At 31.3% G+C, this 23,189-nt stretch overlaps 4 protein-coding genes across 5 annotated transcripts; 2 read left to right on the forward strand and 2 right to left on the reverse strand.

Moving 5' to 3' along the window:
* Positions 1-583: 583 nt before the first annotated feature.
* On the reverse strand, positions 584-11,404 carry LOC106669798 (type I inositol 1,4,5-trisphosphate 5-phosphatase). Of its 2 annotated transcripts, none has more exons than XM_024227825.1 (13): positions 11,106-11,404; positions 6,718-6,759; positions 6,544-6,640; positions 6,390-6,477; positions 5,269-5,332; positions 5,107-5,210; positions 4,933-5,049; positions 4,819-4,874; positions 4,634-4,718; positions 4,416-4,568; positions 4,168-4,353; positions 1,702-1,764; positions 584-1,436 (listed from the first exon to the last, which is right to left on the reverse strand). In XM_024227825.1, the coding sequence occupies exons 2-13, from the start codon at positions 6,737-6,739 to the stop codon at positions 906-908; spliced, it is 1,566 nt and encodes a 521-aa protein (XP_024083593.1). In that variant the 5' UTR covers positions 6,740-6,759; positions 11,106-11,404; the 3' UTR covers positions 584-905. The 2 variants fall into 2 exon arrangements, with proteins under 2 accessions (XP_024083593.1, XP_014255024.1); XM_014399538.2 differs by having other exon boundaries at positions 6,544-6,644; positions 11,106-11,403.
* Positions 11,405-13,119: 1,715 nt separating this feature from the next.
* LOC106670679 (epsilon-sarcoglycan) lies at positions 13,120-17,656 on the forward strand (the record flags this gene model as incomplete). The annotated part of the gene is made up of 11 exons (XM_024227821.1): positions 13,120-13,143; positions 14,246-14,375; positions 14,544-14,683; positions 14,758-14,836; positions 15,274-15,475; positions 15,542-15,716; positions 15,832-16,055; positions 16,146-16,208; positions 16,527-16,634; positions 16,693-16,761; positions 16,816-17,656. Coding segments are annotated over 11 exons (1,233 nt in total), but the record flags the coding sequence as incomplete, so codon positions are not given.
* Positions 17,657-18,861: 1,205 nt separating this feature from the next.
* Positions 18,862-20,686, reverse strand: LOC106670368 (39S ribosomal protein L18, mitochondrial). Its single transcript, XM_014400643.2, has 2 exons — positions 20,591-20,686; positions 18,862-19,439 (listed from the first exon to the last, which is right to left on the reverse strand). Exon 2 carries the CDS (start codon positions 19,432-19,434, stop codon positions 18,937-18,939), a length of 498 nt encoding a protein of 165 aa, XP_014256129.1. The 5' UTR covers positions 19,435-19,439; positions 20,591-20,686; the 3' UTR covers positions 18,862-18,936.
* Positions 20,687-21,592: 906 nt separating this feature from the next.
* On the forward strand, positions 21,593-22,553 carry LOC106670361 (nuclear pore glycoprotein p62-like). The gene is made up of 2 exons (XM_014400622.2): positions 21,593-21,703; positions 21,774-22,553. Exon 2 carries the CDS (start codon positions 21,827-21,829, stop codon positions 22,433-22,435), a length of 609 nt encoding a protein of 202 aa, XP_014256108.1. The 5' UTR covers positions 21,593-21,703; positions 21,774-21,826; the 3' UTR covers positions 22,436-22,553.
* The last annotated feature ends 636 nt before the right edge of the window (positions 22,554-23,189 follow it).

Genomic DNA, 23,189 nt, shown 5'->3' on the forward strand with positions numbered 1-23,189 from the left:
AAAAATCTTATAATAAATAAAGAACGAAATGCATCCGTCTGAGTTTGTATTGTACTTCAGGTCTTGGAATCCTATATGTATTTGACTTCCTGAAATAAAATTAAAAGTTATTATACATAATGAATTGACATTAATTATATTTTCCACAAGGGGTTAAAAATAAAAATCTATCAAGGTGAAAAAGGATCATGCTTGATTTAAACAAAAGTATTCAAAAAAAGCAAAATTAAAAAAAATCATAATTTATTTAAAAAACAAACAGAACGTATTACACAACAAACAAAAAAAACATGCACACAGATTGGTAACATTAATCATTACTTTCAGTCTAAAAATTAAAAATAAAACAATAGAAAAAATATATATGAGGAGTAATATAGCAATGACTAGTCATAAATTGGCAAGAACTAATGAATTATGTGAAGAAAAATTATGAAGTTTGTTTAACACGGCGTTACGATTCAAAATGTGATTTCAGTTAAAATATTAAAGGATTTACGATGTTAAACAAATTCGTCAATTTCGTTACTATGATACAAATAATATTAGCATTAAAAAAACAAGCTGACTAAAAAGAATCACGTTTCAAATTTAACAATAAAAAGTGTAATATTTAAAACAGATCTATTTTTGTACTTTCAATTAATAAGTACGTTTATCCCCACATTGAGATCTACTCTGTATATATCTTATTTTTTTAAATGACATCACAGAGATTCTATATAAAAAATTAACAAATTTGAAGTTAATTTTTTATCGCGAATCAATATATAAAACTTTTCTGGAATGAAACAATGATGTATATTTTTCTGTTTTTTAATTAACATACTGTTGAAATAATTGTGTAATGAAATCAATAAAAAAAACAGCATTAATACTGAGAAATTTCTGATTAAAACAATTTTCTATATAATAAGACAGCATTTTTTACTCGTTTTCTTCCGCTGGCAGGATTTATCATTAATTTTGAAAATATCCTCCTCAATGGAATTTCTATCCGATTTTATATTGTAAACATTTGGGTCTAAGGAGTCCGGAATGCCATTCTCCTCCTGGAACCACTCCTCTTCCGAGGAGCTATGGTGGCTTTGGAGCCTGTTGGACGAACTGTGAAAATCGTCTGAGGAGATGAGGCGAACTCGGGATATCGGTTTGCCCCCTGACACGGAGACAGACCGGGATCTCCAGTTGCCAGAAGAGCAGTTTCCTCGCACGAGACCGATCTTCACCTCGACAACCGACGCCGAGTTGACCCGCTTGATGACAAATCTTTCAGTCAAAGCCCGCTGACTGTTTTCAGTTTTCTTTTCATTAGTATCAAAATTCTCCCCAGGGAGTGATTGCAAATCAAAGCTAACAGGAGAATTAGGCTTGTGACACTCACAGCAAGACAGCCGGCCGACTCCGTTCTCTATTCCTCCTTTAAGGAAGACTGGCTAGTTAAAATAAAAACAATATTATCAACATAAGCTATTTTTTATATATGTTTTAAAAAAACTTCATCAACATCAAATCAACATACTAATAGTAATAATAGAAAAGATGATTTTAAAAGATGGACACAAAATTTATCAATGTTTTTACCTTTCCATTAAGAAAAAAAGTAGAACTGGCTGCATATTTTAAAAAGGAAAGCATTTATCAATCTTTAACCTCTACATACAATTTATATAAAAATAAGTGTTATAACTCAATTTTTACCTTGTGATCACCCATACACGAACTCTTTCCAATAACTCCATATTCTAGATTGCTCTCTCCATCCTGTAAAAAAAATATATATATATACAATACTTTATTTACTTTTTTATATTTGAAAAAAGATAAAAAGGGATACGGCTAATTAGGAAGGACAGTCTTTTCACTCAATATCTCATCAGAAGGACTTTTAAACTATAATTAATTTCACTAATTTCGTGGTCCGCTTGACCAATTAATATATTACAATTAATTAAGGTTTTTAGTTGAGATAAAAAAGTCAATGGCACGAGCGGGATTCGAACCCACGATCTTCGGCTAGATACGCTGCTACTCTACCTATCGTGACCTCGATCTATCTCAACCCCACCTTTTGAAGTTTCCCTCCTTTTTACCATTTTTCAACTTTTTGACTTTTTTATCTCAACTAAAAACCTTTATTAATTGTAACTATAATTAATATTTACACGATTAACAAAGAAAAAATGAAGTAATTCCTGTATTACAAGAGGGTTTAACTTCCAATTAAGCAGTCAGAAACGAGGTAAACCTATATATAATATTTTTTTCAAACTATTATCAATTAAAAATCCGTGGGCTATGCTGGGATTCCAACCCAGAACCTCTAGAATAGCAAATACGAGCCAGACATCCTTACCACTCGGCCACTGTTGTCTACCGGTATTTCAAATTTAATTAATCAATTAAATTTTCTATGAATGAGATCAAGTATGACCCATCCATTCTATATAAAAAATATAACTCATCAAAGCTGATAATTAAAAGCTGGATTCCTGTCCAATTGTATCATTTTATTGGTAACTACGATTGCAGTGAAACCAAGAAAAATTTGAATCATGGAAAGGATGTTCTTTTAACACTACTCTTAATTTGCACTATTGCATGATTTTATGGTTTAAAGCATTTTAGTAATTTTTTAATGTTTATTATTTTTTTATTCATGAAAACAAAGTGAAAATACATCGTTTTTATGGGTTAACTGCATTGATTAAATGAATTGAGGAGAAAAGATCTTTTTTGTAATCATTTTCGATGCTAAGAATTTTTCAAAAAAATGTTTTGTGTTCAATATCTGCAGATCCACTCTGTTCTATCATGTGTATCATTTTTCATTTTTAATTTCTCAGTCTTCCTTTGACTTCGGAGCTATGCAGAACCACGTAAAAAAATAAAATTAATAATTAATTAATCTTTATGTAAGATATTGCCATGCCATAATGCCAAGATCGTGGGTTCGAATCCTGCTCGTGACACTAACTTTTTCATTTCAAGCAACACCTTACATAAAGATTAATTAATTGAAAGATGTTATTTGGTCAAGCAGACCACGAAATCTAATGAATAAATTAAAATTAATTAAGGTTTTTAGTTGAGATGAAAAAAAATTGGTCAAGCGGACCACGAAATTAGTGAATCTAATGAATAAAATAAATAATGTCCATTAAGTTCGTAGTGTTTAATGTTTACATAGTTGCAGGGCTCCCTAGAATTGAAATCAAAAAAGCAAACTGTTAAAAGCAAAAAGTCAGTCTTTTCTCTTTTGAAACACATTCTGGATTCTTCTCCTGAAGGAAAAAAGAACTTGGCAATGTATTATTGTTATTAATATTGGCTTCTTAATTATTAGTCAGTATCTCGAGGACAGAAGTTACGTTAGTTCATGTGGTAATCCAGATGTGGGTTCGTGTCCTGTTTGTGACATTGATTTTTTGACTCAACCACACTTTTCATAGAAAATAATGAATAAATTAAAATAATTACTCATAGGACCAACTAACACTTATTGTTATTAATTTTTTATTATTTAAAGTTGATTATTTATTCATTTGTTTATTGCATATTTATTATTTTAGGCATAGTTTATAAACTTTAAATTTAACTAATGACTTTATTGTCATTATCTAGTATGTTATATATTTTTAAATTTATTTATTTGTAAGTATTAAGTTTAAAAAATTAGTATAATCGATTGATTATAAAATACACAATCAAATAATATACAATGTTTAAGACAATATTTGACTTTATTAGGTAAATAAAATTTTAACTATCTGGGCTTTTCTGATCAAAAAAGCTTATACGAACTCTGATACAAACTACATTAGAGAAAATAATATTTAAAAATATTTATCTATGCAATTAAAAAAAAAATATTAGTAAATATTCAAGTATCAGCAAATAGTAAGTAATTTGTATACATTGTTAATAACTTTATTAATATTAAATTTATAAGAATTGCTGAGTTGGTATAAATAACTTAGCTAGTAACAAAGTTAATGGTTTTACATTCTTTGAAAGTTCACGTTCAAGAAGAGAAAGCTGGTTTTCCCTAACTCTGGATAAGATTAGTCGAGTTGACTTTTTTTCCTTAATTACACACCAAGGTCATTTATGTAAGAGATTTAGCCTGTGGCATTTAAGTCCTGAATATCAAATTTGTCTACTTACACCATGAACAAGTGGCCTTGCCGTCTGGCTCAAGAGAACACGGTCGCACCAAGCGGGGCACCTCGTCTCCATATAATCTGACACTGTTGTTGAATCCTCAATGAAAGGATAACTTGGCGGAAAGTGGATCGGAAACTCATACAGCTGGGTGCAAAAGTCGTCCATTTCCTTGTCAAACTCTTTCAGCTGAAATTTGACACGCTGATGCAGTTGAAAATTTAAAATAAATAAACGAACGGACTACATACCCAAAGTTGATCAAGGAACATGGCCTGGTGGTTGTTGTGCCGGAATTCCTTCTTGCCCAGTGTAAAGACGATGGAGTTTTCATCATCCTTATATTCGACAGTCCTGTTCTTGTCACCTGTATTGTGCACTTCTTGAAGCCCTTCGCAAAGTTTCTATTGGATATTTTGAGAGAAATGTTAAAAATTATCCATTATATAATGCCAAAATAATCAAATACCTTGATTACTGCTTTGGTATCAGTCCTAAAATTAAAATCTCCAAACAAAAAAAATGGCGCTGTTCCAAACTCATCATTATGAAACCTTAAATAGCATAATGTTTAACAAAATGCAAACTATATATATTATAAAATTTATTAATTAAATAATATTAAATTAAAATTAATATTATAATAAAAATTACCTGTCTAGAGTGTATTCAAGTGCTCTTTGTCTTGTCTTTGAATAAACCGAAGGATACTACAACAAAAAGAAGTTTAGAAGAAATTTTTTTTTAACAAGTCTTAATTGAAATTACAGCTTCAACTGCAATGAAATTGGAAGCATCGTGAAACAAGTGTATGTTGATGAGATCAAAGACAGTGCCGTTCAAATTCCACCTTGTCCTCATGAAGCCTTTTCTTGACCACTTGCACTAAAAATCCCCTTTTAATTAGTCATTTACAAAGTATTTAAAAAAAAAACTTTTTACCTCAGGGAAGAAATCTTGAGGGAATTTTGATTTTTCTTTTGTAGAGACGGTTTCTATTTCTCCAGCGAAGACCTCTTTACCTTCCACAGCCATAAAACACATCTCTGAATAAAGGGTTAAAGGTAAGTACTTAGTTATATATACAGTCCATAAAGCTCTAACCTTTGAAGTCCCATATTAGAACGTCGTCGATGGATTCATGGATAAAATAAAAGTTGCCTAATGCCTAAAATAAATATTTCATTTTAAAAATTATCTCTTTTTTTCTTTACAAAAATACAGAAACAATTCAAATAATTGAATTAAGTTGTCTAATGTAACTTTATGTAGAGCATATATACATTTAAACTAAGCATTATATCATTCGTATTATTAATTATTACAGTCTAAAATGAAGCCAGAGTCCTAAGCTAATTAGTAATATTTACTCAGAACTAATATTTAACTAATTGTTAAGATTACAATTATCTAAGTAATCAAATGTCTCTTCAATGGGGTCAAAACAGTCTTCCATTTGGTGAAGATATTATGTTTTAATTCATTAAGGTTTTTAGTTGAGATAAGCGGACCACGAAATTAGTGAATTATATGTTTTAAATGTAAAACCTAATAAACTGTTTACTTTGTGAAGAAGCTGTTGTACAAAAGTTATATTAAAAATTAATTTTATTAGTTTTACAATAAATAAATAAAAGTTCTGTTTCTATATTAAATAAAGTAAGAAAGTAATACATATAATGTGAAAAAGAACATTCCAACGCGTTTCCATTAAACAGCAGCATAGAAAATATCTTCCAGAATAAATAAACTATACATAGAAAATATTAAATCCCTGTATTTTAAAAACTGGGCAGGGAAAATATCTTATTCAAACGGACTAGAAACTCAATCGAAAATATTTCCATTACATCTCTTTTCAATTTCCTTTCATATTGTACATCCTTCCCCACCAACTGTCCCTTCCACCCAATTCGATTTGTTACATACGTGGAAAGTTTAATTAACTCCAGCCTTCAATGGGCAAAAGAGAAATTCTACACAAAAGTCTATTATGGAAATGCGTATCATTCAGAGCCTTTGGCTCAATAAACGTTTGAAGGGTCCACAGTAAGCGAGATGAGGTTTTATCTTCAACCAAATGAATAATTATGAGCACCTTTTCAAACAAGAGGGAAACTAATTTTGGACCTTTAAATACCAAAGAAACTTTGAATATTCATTACTGTTTTGAAAGAAAAAACAAAACAAAAACATTTTTAATTTTTTTTTTAAATTTTGCTTACTGTGAATGTTTCCGCTGATGAATAATCCTCATCTAGGTAAATCCTGACTTTGTTAAAAAGCCTCAGCTCTTCACTATCCATCAACAATCTGTAAACAAAAACAAAAACCCAGGAGAAACACAAATAAATAATGTTATCAAGGCTTAAAACTCACTTTACAAAATATTCAACATGCTGCATGCTCAGCTCGTAGTTTTTCCCACCGACCTCCTGGCAATGCAAGGCTATGAATTTTGGGTCTAGCCTGCTCACTGTCTACGAGTAAAAACAAGTTATAAAAATTTAAAATTAATTATAAAACAAAAATTACTAAAATATTTTTACGTACTGCTAAAAATTCCTCTGTCCATATTTTCAGCATAACAGATGGCTAGAATGAAACACGAATGTAATATAAAAACATATTTGTGTGTGAGATTTTTCAGTAGTCAAAAAATCAAACCAGTGCATCTGCTAAAAGCAGTAAAGTACTTTGATGTTTAGATGGTGGAGAAAGGTAAACCTAGTGTTTCCTTGGCATAAAAATCTCTTCTTTATTCTTTATGTTTCGGGCTCATAACAAAGTAGATTTTTATTACAAAGAAACTGGTTTTCCTTTCTACATTAAAAAACTGCATTAACAATTATTCTTAGGGAAATCCTCTAGTTGAATAATGCTAATCAGAAATGTAATAAAAAACAAATTAAGTATATATTTAATTTGTAAAATTAATTACAACGGTAGCCTTAATATATATGACACAGGTTATTGACCAATCATTTGACATTTCTTAACATTATTCATTAATTTTTGAGTAAACAAATACATCAATTAAATAACAGGACTTGGCAAAAAAATTAAATTATTAATAATGAAATATAATACAATAATTTATAGTCTTGTTTTCCAATATTTAATACCATAAAATCCAACCGATTTGGTTAAAGGCACCATGAATTAAAATCAAGGTAAATTAAAACACTTTAGAGAGAAATACCTGTCAAACAGAAGGGTTTACTGTCAAACTATGTGTTGGGTGTTGTGGATGAGGGGTTAAACCTCTTTACAATAAATTTGTCTAATAATTCTCAGATTCAAACGCAAAACCACTAGCATGGCAAGTCAAACGCCCTTTATTTGAAATAATTCCAAAGTTAATACCTATATATCCAGAGCGGCTTACAGGAATCAACTTTGATCAACAACTCCCAATTAAAATATCTAACTATTTATAAAATGAGAAAAGTTTTGGCAAAAATTTCTTTTTTATTGGAGAACGGACAAAGATTTGATTCTACTCCTAAATTGCAATTATTTAAATAAATTAATTCACATCTTGACTTTATCGAATTAATTTTTTCACCTGTAAATCCATGTAACTATTGTTTAACTCAGGTTGCTTGTAATATAATGTGTTTCAAGAAGTAAATATTTGCTGTTCATATTTGTCCGTTAATGTATTTTCTGACTTTACACAATATTTTTTTCTACTTTACTTTTTCTTAATTCATTTTCAGTTATTCCATGTTCTAATCTCAATTTCTCGCAACAGCTAAACCAGTAGGCATTTTCCTGTTTTTAGTTTATATTCAAAGAGATTAGGCCTACTAAGTTGAAGATCAAAACATCTCCATATATAATTTTATATAAGTTAAGTGAGCAAAAAAAAAAAAAATGGAAAAACTCAATTCCACGTATAGCAATAGTGTTTTTATACATTCATTATATTTTATTTATAACGTCCAACAACCCTTTAAGTATCTGGATGAGGGGGGTCAAAGAATTTGTAATACTTTTTCATACTGTGATGAATTAAAAACCATGGGCTGTGCCTGGATTCAAACACAGGACCACTAGCAAAATAAATATGAGTAGGATGCTTTAACTACTGGCCATGACAATCCCCTATATTAAATTTATTTAAAAAATTATTTATTTATATTTTGATATATATTTTTGTTAGTATAACAAAAAATTATACTTTTACTCTTTAAGTTTAAAAGTGACTGAGTACACCATGAAATAGAAAAAATATATGCTCAGATATACAGGGTGGTGTAATTTTCGATGCACTGCCTAATCGGACTGTGGTATTAAATTTTCTTAATTTTATAATTAAAATGAATTTCTTGGTAACAACTGAAATAAATTATTTACAATTTTGCAATGTAAATGTCAAACTAAAAATCATCCTGTAAATAAATAAAGCTTATCTGGATGTTATTAATATCAGGTTCATATTATAATTGAACATAAAATATCAGGGATGAGATCTTAAAAAAAGAAAGAAAAAAATTACTTTTTGAAGAATATATTCTCTTCACAAGGACTTTAAAACTATTTCCAATGATTTATAACAGTTGAATAAATCAACTGGTGCAATTTTCTTAATTTTCAAATTAAAATGATTTTTTTAATTTGTAACAAGGGTTCGCACAGCAATCCTACCAACCCTCGGGTGTTGGTGTTTTTTTTTGAAAAAAAGCCCATTTGTAAATATGTTGGGTTCGAACCCAGACCTTTACCTTACAGGGATGAGCACTATGTCAACGCCTGACCCATTTACCCACCAATTTCATCTCCCCATCCAAATTTCTTTATAGATACTGAAAAGTATATAATAGCAATTTTGCAATAATAAGATGTGAATAAATTAATTCTGTAAAAAATCTATATTAAATAAATGAATAAAGCTACAACTGATGAAAAATGAAAATTGAAAAATGAAATAAAAACAAACCTAAAAATTTTGAAGTACAGAAAAACAAAGCTAAAATAATTGTAATATTATTACAAATTAACAAAGTCAAATATGGAGACTTAATTTTCATTCAACTTTGAACACCTCATTTGACTTTGTCATAATATGTACATCATTTAGGATGCTATGTTTTCTTCTTATATTCCCATTAAATGGGGTGTCCACCCAGGGCAGAATCCTAGGGCCCTTCATATTCACAATATACTCAGCTGACATTTCTGTTTTCCCTAAAAATACTATATGCTCTTTTGCTGATGACACCCAACTCCATTTAAACCTTATCCAGGTCTCTCAAATGGAGATTAAAAATCAACAAAACTAGATCCACCCACATTACCTTTGCACTCCGAAAATCTACTTTTACTGTCTATTTCAATGGAAAATCCATTCCAACCTCAGGTATTGTGGGACAAAAGACTAATGTGGAATCCCCATACATGACTGAAAAGACAGGGAAATAACTGACACTGAAAATTAATCCTTAGATTACTTGACCTTACTAACAAACTCACAATTTACAAGACCCTCCTGAGAAGATATGGATTTACGGTATATAAATTTGGGGATCAACGAAAAAATCCAATTCCAATAAAATCCTATCCATCCACAATGACCTCCATTATTAAATCCCAATAGAAAAACCTCCACCAAAATTTAGAACTTCACCCCAATCAACTTTCCAATAGCTCTCATGCCCCAACTTTCCTGGAAATCCCACATGTCGTTTGAACCGGCTGTGGCTGAGAATCTCTTGAGAGATATATTGACCCAATGCTAGGGACTGTCATTACTGCGTGACTTCTATTGTGTGTAACAAGCTAATTTTTTCACTATGTCAGTTATCTTTTGCTTTGTGCTAGTAAAAATCAGTTATAAAAATTATAATACAGTAGACTCTCGTTATCTGTGGTTTCACTCATCCGTGGTTGCAATTGTTAGGCCCCTAACAATTTATTCTCATTTGTTTCAATATCGTGCGTAGGTTTATAACCTGTTGATGTATGTATGTACATATTGTTTTCCTGTGGGGGATAAACTTTATGTATATTACAGAACATTGTATTTTTCTAATGGAAAAAAAACGAACTGTAATATGTCTAAATAACATTTTACAATAACAATATGTGACACAGAAAGTATCTGATTGGAGATGCTTTTAAGACTGAATTTCGAGGTTCTCATTATCCAAGGTGATGCTTGGTACATATTCATTGCGGATTACAAGAGTCTACTGTACAAAACAAAAAATCTCAAGTACAGAAAAAATGCTTAATGTTATTATTACAATCAACCTTGAAATTAAATGTGGTGAATTTGAATTTTCATTAATTAAAAACTTCAAACACCTCATTTGACTTTATTCGCCATAATGTAATAAGCTTTTTTTTTTAACTTAACTTTTTTTTTTATTTAAGAAAATATCTGGTATATTTTCAGGTATATCAGTGCATTTTGAACCTTTATTTATTTAAATACATTTTGTTTAACTTAATTCATTTATTAACACCTTAACATTGATGAATTTCTTTTTAAATACTTTTCCAAGCTTACAAAAAATTCATTTGAATTCGAAAATTGAGATAATTGCAGTAGAGTCCATTAGACAGGTGGTGCATCAAAAAATGCTAATTATACAAATATATGTACCATCATGTTTATGCATAAATCTATTTTAATGTAGACTAAGAAAATAACATATTTTTACTTTTTACTATGTAAGTTTAAAGTAAATCCTAATATAAAAAATAAATTTTTATACATTATAGTATTAAAAATATTGTTTATTGAAGCCTTTCACACCCCATTGATTATAATGTAATACTTATTAAAATATAAGTTTAACAGAAATAATGTCATTTTCAGCTTAGATTCATTTCGCCTGATCTCCGAAAAAGTTTGAAAATAAGTCAATCAGTTCAAAAATGTGACAAATAAGAGTAAATATCAGAAAATATAAATTGTATGGGGTACTAACGTCTTCGAATATCGAGCCAACGTTGGCCGTCACGAGAAGGAAAGGGGTCGTTTTGGCGGCTGACATTTTCGCCGGAATCTGTGACCAGAGGGTGAGCCGGGGCGGTCAGGCGGTCAGGGCGACAATCCCGGGGCAGGGGCGCATCCTCCCTTTCGTCAGACGAGACCCAAAGACGCAGCTCTCAGGAGAGAAACGGCGACGGCCCAATGACGACCGACCTTCCCCGTGTAACAAGTTCAGCTCGCGCTCTGACTCCGACGACCGACTCCCTCGGGCCCCTTGGCCACGCCCCCCGGCCTCCCACCTATCCCCAATTGACGTCAATACCAACTAACTAGCTCAAGCCTCAAATCGAATGCCCTCCTGGAATCGATTTGATGACATTCCTTACTAAAATCTCACTGATTTTCGTCATTGAATCAACTCATTTTCATTTTGCATTCCAAAGAAAAAAAAAATTATATAATCATTTTTTTACAATTTTTTTTTGACAAATTCGAAATGACACTGAAGATAGTATCTTGGTACAGAAATGAAGATCTTCACCACAATTTCAAGCTGGATGACGCCTTATAGAAATTTGAACTAAGCGTAGTATTGTTCCTATTAGTAATTGTTTCAGTCTAAAATGAAGCCATGACCCTCAGCTAATTGGACACATTTACTCTGTACTAATATTTAAACTAACTGTTAAGATTACAGTTATCTAAGTCAGGGGGACGGGAAAATAAGGCCCGCGGGATATTACAATATTCTCTCAGTAATCCGAACTAATTGTTGCAGGGGGTATTCTGAAAAGTTCGGATTTCAGAGGGTGTTAAAAAACTACATGCATATGTACAAAAAATTGTTTTTAAAAATCCGTTAAAAAAAAAGTATTTAGCGTTTTCTTCATTGCTTCGTCCTCTTTTTCACTCATTGTCAAGTCATATGTAGATCGTTCTAACATTTCATTTTTTACTAGTGAAGGAAGGTGAGGGATTCACCGAACAAAAGAAATTCTATAACAATATATTATTTATAAAATTATTAAGCCATGATTTCATCTGAAATATACATACAGGCTTTTCAAATCAAATTTCCCCTTTGGTTAATGGATTTTACTCTTTTGCAAATTAAATTCACCTTTTTGAACATCAGTTTCACCATTTTAAAAATCAATGTCACTGTTGCAAATTAAATTTACCCTTTTGAAAATTAAATTCCACCATTTGGAAATCGGTTTCACCCTTTTGAAAGTACACGAATTTCACCCTTTTGCAAATTAAATTCACCATTTTGAACATCAGTTTCACCAATTTAAAAATCAATGTTACTCTGTTTCAAATTAAATTTACCCTTTTGAAAATTAAATTCCCTTATTTAGAAATCGGTTTCATCCTTTTGCAAATCAAATTCACCTTTTTGAAAGTTCACTAATTTCACCCTTTTGCAAATCAAATTTACCCTGTTGTAAGTACATTTAATCCTTTTGCAAATCCGATTCACCTTTTTATAAAAATTATTTAAAAAAGTAAACGAAAATCGCGTTTCCATTGCCACGTTTTTTCTATATCGATTTACAAACGTTTTATGGTCTTTTTTTTTATAAAATCGAATAGATAGATGAATCTGGAAACAAAAATGAGGGCTACCGTTGAACAACAAAAATTTTATTTATAAACTATTTTTATAAAAACGAACAACCTGTAATTATTATTGCAATGTTTGAAAGTAGAGCTTATACTAATAAAAATGTTGTATACATATGTACTTATACACACTCTGTTGAAAAGTAATGGGTGTATACACATATTAAAACAGAAAGGAATATGTCCTAAGTTTATAACGTGAATAAGAAAACTCGCGATTTTCAATCACTTTTTTAAATTTCTAATCGATCATTCGTAATACATTTCTTATTTTATATTGATGTTTATATGGTATTTTACGACTATTTAAAATATATGTACAAATACAAACAACATATATAACAATATATATTTATAATAGACATATATACAGGGTGTCCCGTGAACAGACGTCAATACTTCAGAAGGTTATTCTACTTATCAAATCGGACTAAAAATTCCCTATTATATTGGGTTGTCCGGAAAATAATGCAGGATTTTGGTATTAAACAAAAAAAAAGAAACTAGTTACTTTAAAGCAATGTTCTTTAATCAAAATNAAATGAGTAATCCTGTAAACGTAAACAGAATATTTTATATAGATTTTTTTTAATGAAAACTTAAAATCCTGCATTATTTTCCGGACAACCCAATATATTGTCTGATTCTCAATAGTATTAGAGATATTTCACTTTTTGTGTTAGTTCTACCTTTCAAAACTTTTTCCCATGAAACCCCGGTATCTCATGAAATATTAATTCTACTGTAAATCTGATTACGTTAATAAAATATTAACAATCCTATAAGATTCTTTTTTTAAATTGTAACATTAAGCAATCAAAGTATAAAATCAGAACGTAACCATTTATTAAATTCACTAGTTTTCGTGGTCCACATGAACAATTAAATAAACGTAAACCTTTACGTTTAAGTAAATTTTACTGGCCCTGTAAATATTGATAAATATGACGTTTACGGAAAATTTGCCCCTACTAATGAGCTTTAAATTCAAGTACTTAATTTCTTAAAGGTCAGTTATCACCAGAAAAACAACCAGTCTCTTTTGATGATAAGACCTCTGTCTTATAAAAATATTTTTATATAGTATATGGGAAAAATCATAGCTAATTATGTTAAAAATGTATAAGCGGACTTTTATTTACGAATGTAATTGTTATTTTAACTGCAGCATCTCTATGTATAAAGAAAAAACTGTTTGTTGCAATGAAATAAGTTTCTTTTGAAATTCTAGGAAGACGTTTAAGTAAAACGTAAAAATTATTGAATACAAAACTAGATTAAAAAATACAGTAACTTTTAAATATTTTGTCGATTTAAATAAGATTCAAATGCATTGTTCCGTTTTCTTCTTTTAATTAGAGTAATAAAAAAGTTTTATTTCTGTATGGAGACAATGTTGTAACCTCCTTAGTTCCTATTTCCATATTCGCCCTTAAATAATGGTGGGCTAGAGAGTAATTTTATGTTTAAATGACTTTATTAAAATACTCAATATTTATAAATTTACAGACTATCACTCTGGTGGGATTTTCGATTTTAGCCCTTTTCACATTCGGGACCGCACGATGTGCGGATTTGTGGACGAGGAAGGTGTTCGTGATGCAGATAGGTCCGGAAATATTCAACTGGACCACAGAGGGTATGTTGGAACAATTCCGATTAATAACGATTGCAGTTCCATCGAATAATGTTTTATTAAACGAGGGGGGAAGGTAGGCTAAACACGGACGACACTAAAGTTGTTCCGGTTTAGGCTAACGATAACCCCTGCAAGTGGAGAATAAATTCAGCATTTTTTACATTTTAGGCACAAAATTTGGGTATTGGTTCCGAGCATCCCTTGCCAACTCACCGGATTTACCAAATTGGATGAATTATTTATCCAGTAAAAATTTACCGATTGGTTATCTATACGGTGTTCCACCTGCACATACTGAAGATGTCAAGGTTTTTGTGTTCATATTTTTTTAATAGTTTCTAATGACACAACAACAATGGTAACAGAAACATTTTTAAATTAGCTGGAGCTCGTTGGCCTGAGGAAAGACAACTATGAGACCAGGAGGAAAATCATAAACATTAACATTAGAGAAAATTCAGGTAATACAGAAAACAGTCAACTTATGAGTTTGTATTTGCCACACTAGTGGTTCTGGCTTTGAAGCCTGGCAGAGCTTTTAATTTATTATAGTATACAAAATGTAGTTTTAACATTTTGGAAAAGATAAGTTCTTAATGCAAATTGTAGGATGTTGGATATTGAGAAAAGTGTTTATAATCTTCAGCCTGTTGACTTTAATACTCAAAATCCAGATAGCTGCTTAAAACAGACTACAAATAGAACTATCTTTTCCAAAAAGTGAATTGATATATTCACCCCACCTCAAATTATTTTTACTGCAAAATATATTGTAAAGTGGTTTGTCCCTTCATCCATGACACCCAACAGGTAGTTGGATGTTAAAATCTCCTGTATAACAAGAATTATTTTACTTTACTCAACTTTCTAAAAATCCTTTAATACAATTCTGATTCAGATCCTGCAAAGTTCTTCGTCGTGCTCAAAATAGATAATCTCAACTTAGAAGACTTGTTTGACAAGGACAGGTTGAACGACTTGCTGAAAATCTTCACGGATGAACTTTGGACTGAGAGCAAGTCAGACCTGCAGATGACTTTAATTGCTTCTGCTCTGGAGATGGGAGGGAGACTGCCATTGCATCCAAATGATGGAGAAGGGTAATTAAATGATAAAATTATTTTAAAAAAGTCTATTTTATAAAATTGTTTTTGGTTTTTTTTTAGAGTTGTTGTGCATCTGGGAAGTACTTCAAAATATTCACAGGTCCTTTTAGATCTCCAAGACGAAGTGAAACCTCTTTACAAGTTCACTTCATGCCCTAGGGACTTTAAAAGGTCGACAGTTGACCGCCGCTTCAGGCCTAAGAACTTCCTAATTGACTGGTGTTTCTTCCGTCTGGTTTGTTTGTATTTATAGATTATCATGTAAATTAATTTGTTTTACTGTAGCCAGCACATTTTAGCTTACCTACACTACTAAATTACCCTTAAGATTTAATTTATGTTAATAATAGTACATATTGCAGGAGAAGAGTGATGACAGTTTCACCGACAATGCTCAGTACCATGAGCCAGAACGAGTTTCAGACAATGTGAGCTGGAATCTTGTGAGAAGGGAGAGTCTTCCAAGGAGGCATTTCGCAAGAGAAATGCTTACGGTACTGGTCATCCCGTTTCTCTCACTTTTCCTATTCATCGTCCTGCTCAGCTTTGTATTGTGTTTCCATTATGACAAAGTGTAAGTGTGCGTATACATATCAATAGATTGATAGACATAATATATTTTTTATCATTTAAACATTTTTTTTCTAAACTTGACCATTTGCAGCACTGATGATAAATCAGATGATTTCTTTGAGTCTGTTTTTTCAATTTGTGAAAATTACTGGAGGTAATGAGTTCAGAGCTCGTGACTAACATGGTTTTCTTTGGTTTTATGAGTAAATTTTATAATGCGATATAGTTGTACCATATATATTCAACAATGCCTATAGAACATGGGTTTTGATTTGTCTAACAATAACCACTTTTATATATTTTTCTTTTATATTATAAACCAAGAGTGTGTTATAATAAAATGGTTTAAAATTGAGTGTGTGTTTATTTTTTTGAATAGAGTGTAGTTTTCTCATGGTTTAAACAAAAATTCTCCGATGGGTTGTAGATTATATGAACAATATTGTCTCTAATACGAAAAACTGTTTTTCAGCGATAAACAAAGTGTAGAAGACGATGTTACACTCATGCAATACGAGGCTGTACAAAGGGCAACGACCAGTTTACGATCGTCTGGTTTCAAGTCAGAAGATAGCCCGAGGTATTCCTTTAAGTTAGTCAAAATATGATGACATTATCAACAATAATTTTTATTTCAGGCAAAGAATCGACAAAAAAGATAACTGCAGACCTAGCCCACCACCGTATAACTCTGCCATCAAGAGAATGTAAATTTAATATTATAATTGAAATAATTCTTTAATTGACTTTATATTTTTCAGAAATTATAGAGAATCTTGACATCAGGAATTTGAGGACGAACCAAAGACGTGGTATTGTTGAAAACTGAAAAGTTTTCCACAATGAAATATCAGACACCAACTACTTTTCTTGGCAAAAGTAAAATGAATGATATTAAAAATGAAGGGCAGTCTCCCAAAAAAAAAAATAAATCTAGAAAACATATCTGCTTACAATAATCATATCAATGCGATAATGATAGTAACCTCAATGTTTTTATGGTAATAGAAATAAAATTCGAGAGAAACAAACTAAAACAATTTACAAATGTTTCCTAGAAATCACTACAATTTTAGAAAACTAGAAAAATATCCTAAACTATTATATATGTAGTGTAGTGTCACATAATTATCCCTTTTATAAGCTTATTTTTTGTTCATCAAAGCTCAAGATGTACTAATATATCTTGTTTGCATTTATTATTTTGAATCTGATATTAGAAAAACAAAACAATGTTGAACTATATATAATTAGGACTGTATGAATAATTCGAAAACAGTTTTATAATTAACATTAAATGTTATCATTGTTGTATGTACACTATGTTGTAAAGAAAAAAGTTGATAAATTTGAAGTTGAAAAAAAAATTATTTATTCTTCCAGCCTTAAGTATAAATATATACTGTGAAGTGTCATGTACTTGTATGTTGATGTTTTTGGAAAAAAAAGCCTATTTGTAACGTATGTTGGGCTCAAATGCAGGGCCACTGGATTTGAACCTGGGACCTTTTTTACCTTTCAGTGATGAGCTCAACGCTTAAACCATTGCAGTCACAAACACCCCAATCATGTACTATTTATATCATTTTTGTTGTTATTGAGATTATTACATTTACAAATATTAAAAAAAATGAAAATGAATAACTTTTTATCTTAACCCACTCTTCATTTTTATGAAAATTCATGCTACTAATGACTTTATTTTTATATTTTGGCTTTTGTGTCATGATCAAATTTATTTGATCAATTTAAAACTTTTTAAAAAAATTAAAAATTTATATTTCAATATAAATATATACAAGGCTATGCAGATGACATTGTTAACTAGTCTTACCTAATCTGAGACCCCCACCCCTTAACTACACTAAAATTATATACAACCTACATGTAAGTTGGGGTGCCGGCAAGGCGTTTTTCACCTTGAACCCACGACAATTCCACCTTAATTCACAACAATTCTTACACAGTAAAAATCATGCATTCACTATCCTAAGTTAACCTAATTGTTCGAAAGGTCTGTGTGTATTCAATTTTCCACATATACTTGTCCGAATGTCATCATTATCATTCTGACTTAGCGATTGTGTCGGCAGCATAGCTGGTATGACAATGAAAGCGAAAGAAACAAGCAAGCTTAGGAACAGAACTGGTCATTCTGTCTTGAAGATTTATCCCGACCAGACCTCATACCTTCATTTGATTTTCACTGCGTCAATAAATTTTTTTGTTTTCAAATTGTATCCTTTCTCTATTTTCCTACAGTACATACTCAACCATTCATGCAAATAAATACATTCACACAAATGGTAGTCACCAGAGTTTTTGTCTTTTTGATATTATGGCAGTGACTACTTATGTACAACTAAATACCTAGACTACTTTGGTGTGTTTATGGGTACTTGATGTTCCATCACAAACATACTATAACATTCATGTTAACAAATTCATTTGCTCAAATTAAGGATATTTTCTAACCAATGTGTGAAAGAGCTCCATTTATGCGACCAAACGTTTGTTTCAGGTATAGAATCAATTTCTTGCTTTAAAAGTTGTTTAAAGTCTAGAGGCAGGTCACAACTTATTTTTTTTGCAACGTTAATTTCTTATACTCTGTAAATATATTTTACAGATACTTGTGCTCTGCATAAAGTGCATTTTCTTTGCCGAAAAGATGCCCATGTGTCAGCCTGGAGTGCCTTATACATATGTTATTATATATTGTAATGCTTTTATGGTTTATCGAAAGCTTGAAACTTCAATACAAACCATAGTATATTATTTACAAGGTGATGAATAACACAACTAGAAAAACAAAACAAAAAACCTAATTTATTTATTTAAAAAGTAATTTTTAAGTATTTACACACTAGCAAGGGGAAAAATTATATGTGTATTTCCCATGATTTTTCAGGTCTCTCGATATCAGAAGGTCTCGGATTAACGTAGGCATCAGGTTCCTGGAAAGAGATCCCATTTTTTTCCATTTCTTCATAAAACAATTTCAAATTGTCACTTTTGACCTCCAAATTGTCGTTGATCATTTCAGTTATCCCGCACTGTAAGCATCGCTGTGACATGACTCTGCCGAGGTTCATGTATGCCGACTTATCGACAGTCGAGTAGAGGAACTTCCGTATGGCCCACTCTTTAGTCGAAGCTGTTAAAACAGTGCCATTCTTGAAGTGAACCAGTCTCGAAGTCAGGTGCCTACTAGTCCTCTCAAAAGTAAGCTTGTGCCAAAATGATTTTCCAGGTTTTTCCAGGTGCCAACCCTTGGGTTTAAAAGCTATGCGCAGTTTTTCAAGACTTCTTGGGTTCCGGTTGAAAACAAACTCACCGACATTTGATGAAACACTCCTTTGTAACACCAACGAAAACATTGTTTCTAGACAGACAGAAAAAATTATTACAATTATAATTTTTTTTTAAATCTACCAGATAACCATAAACGGATAGGGTTTTTCATTTGTTATTGTTTTAATACAGTAAGTTATTAATCAACATTTCTATTTACATTGGAGGATAAGTTAGGTTGGGTGATTATGTGTCAGTTCATAAAGAAAAAGTGTCTCCAACAGTTCACTGGAAATTATAAAATATTTTCTTTCTCATGACTTCAAAAGTGATAATTCGTGTGTGCTTATTGTATGAATTTAAGTTCCAGACTAGAACACCCGAGACAGGTCCTAAAATCGATATGAAGGTGGAAGTCATGCTAAATAAAACAAAGAACCTACATATGTGGAACTAAACTTAAAATAAATAATTACATGATGCAAAACTATATTCATTCATATGAAAATATCATTCATTGACAATGAAAGCCCTCAATTTTACTGCTTCATAAATAAAATTAAACACATCTATTGAACTGGTTTCCTGCTTCAAATTTGAACAAGAACTCAAGTTTGTCTGAATTGTTATTATTACACAAGTATCAATGCATTTCTTTAAATAAAATGATCTTTGGGCTTTGTAAATTAGACAATTAAAAAAAAAAACATATTCCAAGTTCTCCTCTTCAAACAGATTACAGACAGAGCATATTGATTGAATGTGAATATTTGAGCGCATTGTGAAACAATTTTATTTCTTTAGTATTAAACAGCCTATATATATTTAGCAACTGCATGGTTCAAGCTTCATAGGTGTAGTTGTGAGCAAATAGTGAAGTTGCTTAAAACACTGTACTCGTAATTTGTCCAATTCAATAAAATAGCCAAGTGACCACAATTCCTCAGAATACACAGATGAAGCAGCAACAATAGATTCAAATAGCTTCTTTTTAGTTTCTAATGAACGCGATCTACCCTTTATTAAGTCGTCTCTAACTTCCCAAGTGCTCTTAAACCTTCGTTAAATGAATTTTTCACTGCTGAGTTGAACTTTTCAACACAACTAAATGGTACACGAAAATATGTCAATATTATATGATGTAAACACCTAATCCTCCTATACAATTAGAAATGGTGATTAATGATATTAAAACATTAGCAAATGAATGAACCTGAGCAGGAGATGAGGGATCGTCCTCACCCGACAGGTTGGCCACACGGGAACGTGCTTTTGGGCCAAAGCCCGCACAGGTGCCCCTTATGCAGAGAAAGGTTGCTCGATGTGCCCCACATAATAGAAGCGACTCATGCCTTGGCTCCATACAGAGAGCATGCAGGCATGCCATTGGATTTAAAAATAGTTCTTGGACATGGTAGCGAGTTTCAGGTATCACTTTTTTTATTGTATAATATAATTTTTTACTTCTTCATCATTTGTTTTGTGTTTCTGTTTTGTATGAGTGAGTGTATTTATTAGAGTGAATGGGGAGGGGCTGATGGTGGAATAGCATCCCCATTGCCTCTCAAGCTGTGTACATGACATGGGTCGATGGCGGAATATTTATAAAAGTACCCCATCGACCCCAATTAGATTATTTTGTTATTGTATGCAGATGGATGGAGGAATAATGAGTACTCCATCTACCAAATAGAAGAATGGAATGTATGTAGGTGTGAATGTTTTTATTGGTGTGAATGCATATTGAATGTATTGTAAAAGCTGTCAGATGCCCCTTTAAGAAGACAAAAAAGAGCAAACGAAAAACCGCAACTTTTCTGGTTACCTGGAATATAGTACTATGATTAAAACAACAAAAACTGTCTTGTTCTTAAATATAATATTTAAATTTTAAGTCTGTTGTTAATTTCTATCGAAAAATACATAATTATTTATCACTCATATTTTTTTTATTGCTACAGATCCAAGATTATGTTTGAAAAATAGTATTTTGGTTGTGATAGATCATCTTTTATCTGCCTATCCCATTTTTGTTGGCCTGTTGTCATATGCTTCCGAGCATATAACCGGCAGTGATGTTTTATAATGAACATAGAGGTATTAATGGCAATATATATGATTAGTAAAGACTGAATTGCTGAAATACTTACGGTTTTATTTTTTAATGAAAAGAATATTGATTGTAAATAAAGAAATTTTCTTGTATGAAAATATAGCAGTTCGTTGAAGCTTATAACAACAATAAGGTTACTTTTACCTTCAGTTTGTTTCCCCAAGCATGGTTCTTATACTTATGTTTTAGTGCTGAGGTTTGTTTTTATTTTATACAAGTTATTGGCCTTAACATTATTTATGGTAAATATTATTTAGATTTTATCATTATATAATGTAAATTGCTCGCGTTGTGTAATAAAAAATTGTGTAGTTTTTTTCGAATCGAGGCGGATTTTTCATATAAATACCAAAAGCGAAGGTACAATGAATAAATCAACAGAGGAAAATATATCAGAAGCTGTTTTAAAACAGTTCGAAAACAATGTCAACAAGTGGACCCTGGATTTGATGGATCAGGAAAAAGACTTTATTAACAAAGCCACACAGATTAACGAATGGGACAAGATAATAAAGAAAAACGGCAATTCCCTCAACGCCATGTGTCAGACGATAAAGAATGTCATGATATGTCAAAAGCAAATAATCTGCGATCTGGACTTTATCAAGTCTCAACAGGCTGAGCTGGAGAAGGTGGTCGTCTCGATGGAGAGCGACCCGAACAGGCTGCAGACGAACAGGAACGAGGACCAAAGGAGGCAGTTGTACGAGCTTGCAGAGTCGATCGACACCAACATGAAACGGCTAAGCGAAGATCTCAAAGAGGTGATTGAGACGATCAATGAGAATGTGATGGGCGGCTACAACCCCAATGACCCCATTCTTCAAATCGGCAGGATTCTAAATGCTAATGTCAATTCCCTCAAATGGATTGATGATTATTCTAATAAAATTAAGCATACTTTTGAAAAAGTGGCTAAAGAACAGGAAGAAAAAGTCAAAGAAGAAGAACTCAAAACTTCAAAATCTCAATAATTTTTTTATTTTATATATTTGCTACTAATACCTGCTGTCATTATTTACATACCTTGTAAATACAATTTTTTTCTAAATTGCAAAAATTGAGAATAGAATCAACAATTTTATAACAATAATTTTCAAAAAGTTTAATAATAAAAAACTGTTTATTTATTAATTCATTTTTATTCATCAATTAAATATTATTTTATTTGGGAAGTTAGTGTCCGAGTGGATCGAGGTCATGATAGCTCAAGTGGTAGAGCAGTGGCGTATCTAGCCGAAGAACGTGGGTTCGAATCCCGCTCGTGCCATTGACTTTTTTATCTCAACTAAAAACCTTAATTAATTGTAATTATTTTATTTGTTACATCCCTGCTTAACATTGTGAATTTAACCATGCAGGGGGTCTGACATTTTAAATGAACCATTTATAACTAAAAATAACAGCTCAAACTTAGAATTATTTAAAATAATTAGTAATTACTTACATATAATATACATAACTATCAGAATCAATATAATTATACCCGATTAAGAATAGGCCATGTGATGTTGATACATGGACACTTACTTTTGGACCAAAGCTTACATATGTGTTTAGCATGTAGAGGTTGCTCGATGTGTGCCACTTAAAAATAGTTCCATCCCTTGGTTCAATATGTGGAGGTAGGAATAGGAAGGAATTCTATATAATATATAGGAAGCCACCCAATATGAGAAATGTGCTTGAGCACTGAAGCGAGTATCTGGAACCCCTGCTCCAATTTTT

Source organism: Cimex lectularius, unplaced genomic scaffold (assembly GCF_000648675.2).
Source record: "Cimex lectularius strain Harlan isolate CLEC.00 unplaced genomic scaffold, Clec_2.1 scaffold209, whole genome shotgun sequence".
NCBI lineage: Eukaryota > Metazoa > Arthropoda > Insecta > Hemiptera > Cimicidae > Cimex > Cimex lectularius.

What these genes read in the sequence shown, in the direction of transcription:
- LOC106669798 (XM_014399538.2), bottom strand. Translation starts at nt 11,171, where the DNA reads ATGTCAGCCGCCAAAACGACCCCTTTCCTTCTCGTGACGGCCAACGTT. An exon ending in CATCAGCGGAAACATTCACA is followed by an intron (nt 5,333 to 6,389) that starts GTAAGCAAAATT and finishes TATTTATTTTAG; the next exon opens with GCATTAGGCAACTTTTATTT. An exon ending in ATTTCATTGCAGTTGAAGCT is followed by an intron (nt 4,875 to 4,932) that starts GTAATTTCAATT and finishes TTTTTGTTGTAG; the next exon opens with TATCCTTCGGTTTATTCAAA.
- LOC106670368 (XM_014400643.2), bottom strand. Translation starts at nt 19,434, where the DNA reads ATGTTTTCGTTGGTGTTACAAAGGAGTGTTTCATCAAATGTCGGTGAG.
- LOC106670361 (XM_014400622.2), top strand. Translation starts at nt 21,827, where the DNA reads ATGAATAAATCAACAGAGGAAAATATATCAGAAGCTGTTTTAAAACAG.